Source organism: Arachis hypogaea, chromosome 11, assembly GCF_003086295.3.
Source record: "Arachis hypogaea cultivar Tifrunner chromosome 11, arahy.Tifrunner.gnm2.J5K5, whole genome shotgun sequence".
NCBI lineage: Eukaryota > Viridiplantae > Streptophyta > Magnoliopsida > Fabales > Fabaceae > Arachis > Arachis hypogaea.
In genome coordinates, this window is record NC_092046.1 from 101,276,033 (window position 1) to 101,284,452 (window position 8,420).

General features: G+C 29.4%; 1 protein-coding gene across 1 annotated transcript; it reads left to right on the forward strand.

The window, feature by feature from the left end:
• Window positions 1–3,735: 3,735 nt before the first annotated feature.
• On the forward strand, window positions 3,736–7,658 carry LOC112722322 (short-chain dehydrogenase TIC 32 B, chloroplastic). The gene is made up of 7 exons (XM_025773311.3): window positions 3,736–4,574; window positions 5,098–5,329; window positions 5,421–5,500; window positions 6,563–6,716; window positions 6,804–6,882; window positions 7,021–7,108; window positions 7,195–7,658. Exons 1-7 carry the CDS (start codon window positions 4,448–4,450, stop codon window positions 7,422–7,424), a joined length of 990 nt encoding a protein of 329 aa, XP_025629096.1. The 5' UTR covers window positions 3,736–4,447; the 3' UTR covers window positions 7,425–7,658.
• The last annotated feature ends 762 nt before the right edge of the window (window positions 7,659–8,420 follow it).

Consider the following 8,420-nt stretch of genomic DNA (forward strand, 5'->3'; position numbering starts at 1 on the left):
AAAAATATAAAATTCATAATAAAAAGAATACATCTTTTTGTCCTTAATTCACAATATGTATTAATTTTCCTAAATTTTATTTTTCTATATTTTTTATTTTTTAATTAATTTAATAAAAAAATATCCGACATAAGTTAACGTAGGTTTTTTTTGAAATATTTACAAAATTTTAATATTTTTTTCTCCGGCAATCTTTTTTTATTTTTTTAAATTCGAGTCAAAATCCATAATCCTAATTAGTATGTACCGTCTTTGAAATATGATATATAATTATAATTTTATATTTTTTTATTATAGTTAACTATTAATTTAAATTAAAAATCTTAATTACTTGACTGAAATAAATTCAAATGAACGTTTACAATACACAAGTGAAATTTTGGGCGGAAAAAAATAACTTTCACTTAGCACCAAAGTAAAGCCCACTCACTAAAAAATCGGAAGAACTCTCTCACATGTTCAGACTATTGTTCATTTCTCCGTATCCTTAGTAAATTCAGCATTGAGTAACCGAAGATGCATTAGTTTTTTTTGGTGACTAGAAGATGCATTAGTTGAAATAGTATAAAAAGAATACATACTTATTGCTTTAATTAATTGAGAATAAATGTTAAAAGTATATATAAATTTCATGATAAAAAAGAGTACATTTTTTTGTCTCTAATTTACAATATGCATTAGTTTTCCTAAATTTTATTTTTTTATTTTTTTATTATCTTTTTATCAATTTAGTAAAAAAAATATCCAACATAAATTAATGTAAATTTATTTTTGAAACAGTAATTAGTATGTACCGTCTTTGAAATATGGTATATATTATAATTTATATATTTTTTATAGTTAACTATTAATTTAAATTAAAAATCTCAATTACTTGACTGAAATAAATTCAAATGAACTTTTACAAGTGAAATTTTGGGCGGAAAACTTAAAAGTAATTTTCACTCGACACCAAAGTAAAGTCCACTCACTAGAAAATTGGAAGAACTCCCTCACAGGTTCACACTATTGTTCAGTTTCTCTGTATCCTTAGTAAATTCAGCGTTAAGTCACCAAAGAAGGTCCAAAAATAGCGAAAATCAAGATTTTGCAGGCAATCCTGAATTACAAAGAAGAATGGAAGAAACCCTAAGCAGCCCTTTTTTATGTTTATCTAATATTCGCTTGGATCATTACTTTTTTTTGTATTTAAAAGACTATTTTTTTTACCATTCACTAATTCTTCCCCAATATTCCTGTGTAGGAACTAGATCTGCGTATATCAATGCTGCAACTTTGTCTCTTGTCGATGCTGGGATCTCCATGCAAGTTTGTGTTTTCTTTTAAATTGTTCAACTTTTAATTTAGCTTGGTAGCTTTGTAATTATTGAAACTTATATGAATATGGATAAATTTGAACTAAGTAGTAGACAGTGTTAAAGGTCTTGATACCAACGTTGAATAAAGTTGCACTTCTTTAAGTTATTATCTGTGCTCTCACAATTTCCGAGTATATAGTATCTAATTATCTATTTCTTTGTATTATCAATAGCATTTTTGCTTTAGTGTTTGTTTCAATATTTAAGCTGCTAATGGATGAATATGTCAATAATAGTAACTTAGAGTAATGGATGCATGTTGCCATGGAACAAGGGACACTTACCTGGGAGGTCCACATGAAAGTTTTATTCGATAGTTACCTGGTAAGCTCAACTTTCTACTTTAAAATATTGACCTTAGTAATTTCTAAAATATTTTTATTTTTACTTTAAGTTCTTTTTCTCTAAATGGTTTTGATTGCAATCCAATATCTCGCTAATAGTATTCGTTTGTCTCGTTAAATAATACTATAGTTAAGTTTTAATATGAGAAAATATCATTAATATCACTCTCTATTTTATCTTTATTCTTGACAGGCTTGCTTATTTACTTGCATGAAGCAATTGAATTGAAAGTTTTTCACCAGGATATCAAGTCTAGCAATATATATATTGATTGATGACGAGTTCAATAAGATGTTTTATGTTGTGAAAATGAAAACTCAGCATTATTGGGTATGCATTCCTATTTTTTTTTAACTACATTAAAATATTATTTTAAATAATGTCTTGGGACTTTTTTTTTCATGAATTAAGAGATAACACAATCTTATTTGAATGTTTTTGCAGGTATTCCAATGAAGACGTTAGAGATCTAATAATGATACATTCTGATACTTGATTTTGTAATAGTTTAAACTCATTTAGTTCAGGATATTTGCTTTTCAACACTGTTACTTAAATTTCATATTTTTATTACTAAAAATATTACTTATATGGATATGGCTAATCTTTTTAATTTTGTATAATATAATTTTGTTCTAAGTAGCATCTTTATTGTATATATATATATATATATATATATATATATATATATATATATATATATATATATATCTTTTATGATTAGCCACGGAAAACCGTGGCTAAATAACCCAACAATGTTTAGCCACAGAAAAAATGTGGCAAAAAAGTCCAGCTTACCAATATTAGCCACGAAAAAATTGTGGCAAAGTTATACTTGTTGGTTACACTGTTGTCATTTAGCCACGGTTTAGAGTGTGGTCAATAACGTAAAAATCGTGGCTATTCAGATATCTCCATGGATCATAAAACTGTGGCTAACCGGACGAAAACCGTGGCTAACTGAAAAGGCGTCACCCTATTTAGCCACGGAAATGTATTCGTTACTAAAGCTTAATCGCTACGGAATTTTTTGATTTTAGCCACGGTTTTTTCCATGGCTAATCACCGCATTTCTGGTAATGTAATAAGCTAAGAGGGTCAATAAACGTAAATTCTCATATTTATCGATTAAAAATGAATGACTAATTTTTAATCTCGTCTGAATTTATTTTTTGATGAATAAAGAACTGATCTTAAAAATCTATAAAACTTATATAAAAGTTGAATTTAAGATATCGTGTTTAGCAAGACAAGTAATTATTATTTGTGTTAGGCTTCATGGTTATTAATAAGGTAATAATAACTACAAAATCTTTTTTCAGCGTTTGATGTTATCCAAAACAGCTTGCTAAATTCTTTTTAGAATAAAGAATATATGTAATATAAAATTTTCATCACTAATTTATCATAAATAAATATATTGTTAAGAGATTAAAACATAATAATAAGTATGTATCTATCCCAATAGTTTTTTTTCAAAAAGGCAAGCTTAAATCATGAGGAAATTAAAGGTGATATCAAGAGTGCATACACGCTAATTAAGATCACCATTTTAGATGGAATTACAAAGTACACCTAATTATATATGTATTATTCATAGAAATAATAATTGATTAGCATGAGAAAAGTGAAAGTAATTAAATGGAGGAGAATTATCCTTGTGCATAACAAAAGAAAAAGAACATAAAAGAGAGGGGAGCACAACTACCAAACATCATTCACACGTATGAATTTGGTTTTACTTCAGATGTAATCTTCACATAATGATTCATAGTTACTCTTAATTATTATGAGCAAGGAAAAAGGGAAAGAAATTTATCAAGGAAACACACATGCAGCATAGCCCACTGGAAAATGCAAGCCACTTAATAAGGACAGGCAGTAATAATTATGAGAAATGAAGACTGAAAAAGTAAAGAGAAAAAGGAAAAAGAAGAAAAAAAAAGGAAAAAAAAAAAATGTCAAACCGCTTTGGTAGGTTCACATCGCATACTAGTTTGTGGTGGTGTGGAGTGTGGACCATCCCTATATGGCTCTTCTGTTATCAACTTTCAACTCTCACCCACACCCGCTTCACTAAATTTAACTTTCTTTCTGATTTTTCTTCTCCACTTTTTTTACATCACTTTATTTAATTGATTAACTTAATTAGTTATATATTTAATTTTATATATTTGAAGATATATATATATATAACGTGACTAAATGTCTTTGTATGAAAATTGAAACGTTAAATATTTTAATATATTTTATTGAATTACTTAATATAATATTTATTAACATCTTAATTATCGTTTTTATGTAAAGATATTTTCATATAAATAACTGCTAAAATATAATCAATATACTGATTTTGACAATTATATAAATATTTGAGAGATAAATATTCTTATATAAGAAAATAATAATGTTTGAGAATAAAAAATAGTTCAAATAATTTAAAATTATTTTATTTAATATTTATTAATTATTTTTAAAATAATTATATATAAAATTATAAATATTATATTAAATAAGATAATTTTAATTATTGTGTCCGAAAAAGCAGGGGCAAATTAAAAAGGGTGGTTAATTGGAGAAAAGGAGTGAGATTAGGCGAAGGAGTAAATGGTAATTGCAAAGGAGACCGTATCTGCTGTGTGGGCGTGTGTGTACGCATATAAATGCATATAGTTTATGGTGAGATAGATAAGAGAGATTGAGAAAAGAAGAGAGAAGAGAAGAATCAAAGGAAAGAAAGGATAATGAAGGCAACAGTAAGGTACTTAGCTGGAATAGCAGGGCCAAGTGGTTTTGGCTCTAACTCTACCGCTGAACAAGTCACTCTTCAACATCATTCTTCCTCTTGCAATCTAACCGCTCTCATCACTGGTAATTATATATAATCAAATCTTGCATTCTATCATATCATCTTTATACATGCAAACCCATATTATTATTTTTATTCTCTAGCTATATGTATAGTTTAAGAACCAATAAGTTTAGTTCAATTTGCATGATGAAAAGAGTGGTTTTGATGAAAATTTCTTTCTTGATCTTGAAGGTGGGGGCGTACATAGTTTGATTTAGTGCAGAGATTTTGTTTGGCACGTGCACTTAATGTGGTGGTGTTTCTTTTTGGCTTCATCAATATCTGCTGCTTGTCTCTTTTGTACATTCTTCTCTTTTTTTATTGGTTTAGACAATATCACATTCAATCTACGTACAAAACAAAAATCATTAATATTATTATTACTTTCTCATCCTTCAAATTGTTCACTACTCAATCACACTAAATTAAACTATTCAATTCCCTACTATCATTTATATATTGATTTACTCTTAATTAATCAAGAATTGATCAAGCCCAAGATTATTGTGTATTAATATAATAATAATAATTAATTAATTGAAGGAGCAAGTTCTGGAATTGGAGCTGAAACGGCAAGGGTGTTAGCAAAGAGAGGAGTGAAAGTAGTTATTGCAGCGAGAGACTTAAAGAAAGCAAAAGATGTGATAGAGAATATTCGAAAAGAGACACCAAATGCTGAGGTTATTCTATTGGAGATTGATCTTAGCTCTTTTGCTTCTATTCAGAGATTTTGTTCCGAATTTTTAGCTTTGGAACTTCCCCTCAATATTCTCATGTATGCAATTTTTTCTCTCTCTTTTTTCTTTTATTCTTGTTCCTCCCTATTAAAATTCTATATTCAGGATAAAATGAATTTTGTTTTGCAGAAATAATGCAGGAATATTCTCCCCAAATCTTGAGTTCTCTGAAGATAAATTTGAAATGACATTTGCTACAAATTACTTAGGTACATTTTTTAATATGTATATATAATTGCATTTTTCAATGATCGAGTATATTAAAAAATAGAGATACACTAATACGTTCAATTAACAATATTTTTTTAAAATTTGCAAGACTCAAATTAAGTAAACTCGGTAAGGATCTTAGTCCCTACTCCACAAAAAAAAAAAAAAAAAGAAAAAAGAATATGAATTTGGATAAGCAAAAAGAAATGTATTGACTATTGACTAAAAATAAACTTTTAAATAAAATTCAAATTCTCGTGAAATTAATTATTGTTCTGAAAAATTAGAAAATACCAATTGACAAACAAAAGAAAACATACTTATAAAAAATTAATTTTTTGAATGATTATTTTCCAATACACTTAATTAATGATTGTAATAGTTTTCTATTGTCAAACTGCTATAGTATAATTTATTTCATATAAAGAACATATTTAACAAAATTGTGCTAATATATTTTATGAAGTAATGTATTTAATTATTTTGTAAAAATGGGCTATCAAATATCCTTGTTATTAGTCAATCTAATCTCCTATCTTCATTAATAATCAGTAGACACCTCTTAATTAGCTGAGAAAAGTTGATATCATATGAGGAAAAATGACAAGCAACATCTAACATGTTTATATGCTTAAAGCCTTCTAAAATAAGAAAAGGAGCAATATAGTCAACAATCCTTTTTTATGCAGGACCACCATTTTATGATGGGGCAAGCTTTGATAATACTTTAGCCTTCATTTTTAATAAACAAATATATCAATCACCGAGCAAGAGCATGCGCCATTTTTTGATTGATTCCAAGACGAAAGCAAACTATATGGCCCATTCCTATAATGTAATACCGCTATTGATGATGTTTTGTTGTTCTTCTTATCTGAACCAAAGAATCGAAGATTGACCAACAAAAAGAGACGGGGAAAAGAAAAATAAAGAACAAACAGAAAAGGAGACATGATTAGAGGACACAACAAATAAAATACAACAAAATTCAAGATGGACCGTAAAGAAAAAGCAAAAGTCACATAATTTATTTGTTTACTATTTTCCAACTTTAATTGCAGGACATTTTTTGTTAACGAAGATGCTATTAGAGAAATTGATAGATACAGCAAAGAAGACAGGCATTGAAGGAAGAATAATAAACGTTTCCTCTGTCATCCATAGCTGGGTGAACAGAGGCTGTTTTCGCTTCAATGACATACTCGCCGGAAAAAAGTACCACCATCACTTGCTTCTTATTTGCTAAATTTTCAAAATCATGGATACTAACCATTGTAATTCTCTTCCCCATAATAAATGCAGCTATAATGGCACACGCGCATATGCTCAGTCAAAATTGGCTAGCATTCTACATGTGAAGGAAATGGCTAGACAGCTCAAGGTTAGAATGACATCATAATAACACTTAAACTCTGCTTCTAGCACTTCTATTTTGTGGTGAATGTTGATCATTATGCTACAAAGGTTAAAACTTTGCATGTCCCGTTTAAATATTCTTGGAATTTGTGTGACGATGCAGGCACGGAATGCTAGAGTAACTATCAATGCAGTTCATCCAGGAATCGTGAAGACAGGGATTATTAGAGCTCATAAGGGCTTAATTACGGGTAAGAACAAACGCTAATTATTTTGGCATCGGTATAGTTGTTTCACACTTTGATCTAGTTACTCAACGTTCACAACTTCCTTGCAGATTCCATATTTTTCATCGCATCCAAATTACTGAAATCAAAATCACAGGGTGCGGCAACCACATGTTATGTTGCTCTAAGTTCCCAAGCAGAAGGAGTGAGTGGGAAATATTTCACAGATTGCAATGAATGTAACTGCTCAAGTCTTGCAAGCAATGAATTCGAAGCACGAAAGCTATGGAACAACACACATGCCTTGCTTCACAAGCGACTCCGTCAAGCAGCAACTTGAAGCAATTGTTCACCCTTTCTCTGGACCTAGTAGCCTGGAGTCTACACATCATGTATAGCAGCCATTAGAGACCTTTCAAAGGCAGCCAAAAAGACATCACAATGAAGGAGCTTTAGAATAATATAATCTCCTTCTGTATGTATCTCTATAATCATTCATTGTACAAATAAAATAGAACAGAACATAAATCCTGTCCTACTCAGTATAAATAAAATGTTAGTTGACCTACTAAAATATGGGAATGTAGGCTACACTACACAATAATCAATAAATATTACCACCGTAGAGACCTCAGAGAGAAATTAAGTGAGAAAATATAAAATGAGAAGATACCACATCCAACCGAACACTTTAAGATAATAAATTGATGGGTCTTTCATTTTATAAACTCCTCACTCTTTCTTGTTTTCTTTGATGTCAGACTAACTTCATACACTCTTCACATTTGAAACATTAACAACCAGCACCTTGAATATTTCTAATCGATGATTTTAAGATAATAATAAAGGGTTCCTTCGATGTACAATGTTCTTCCAAATTTGGGTTTTAAGGATGCATAGACGAGTGCAGCCGTTTCAAGAATAGAGTACACTTTATGTGTCTGGCAATCATAATCACTAGGTCTCACATGGTAATCTTACAGCAACTTTCACACGCAAAAGCTTGATACATAACGGTTAACAAAAAGAAAATTCACGCAAAAGGGTAGCAAAAAGAAAAAAAAAACAAAAAAAGTGATTTCCATCACGTACAATGCTTCATTTACAAAGACAATACAAGATATTGGTACCATCATGACTGATATCAAGAGAGGGAGAGTGGGATAAGAAAAGCAATTTCCACAGAAGGAACACGGCTTTTCAGAAAATCTACATTAAATTTCCTGCTTTCCAATATATAATAAGATACGATACCCATTTTCTGGAGATCTTTGATCTACTATATACAGACATCGAGAAGGTAAATAAGTCTGAAATGTCAATCTGTTAGCTCTTA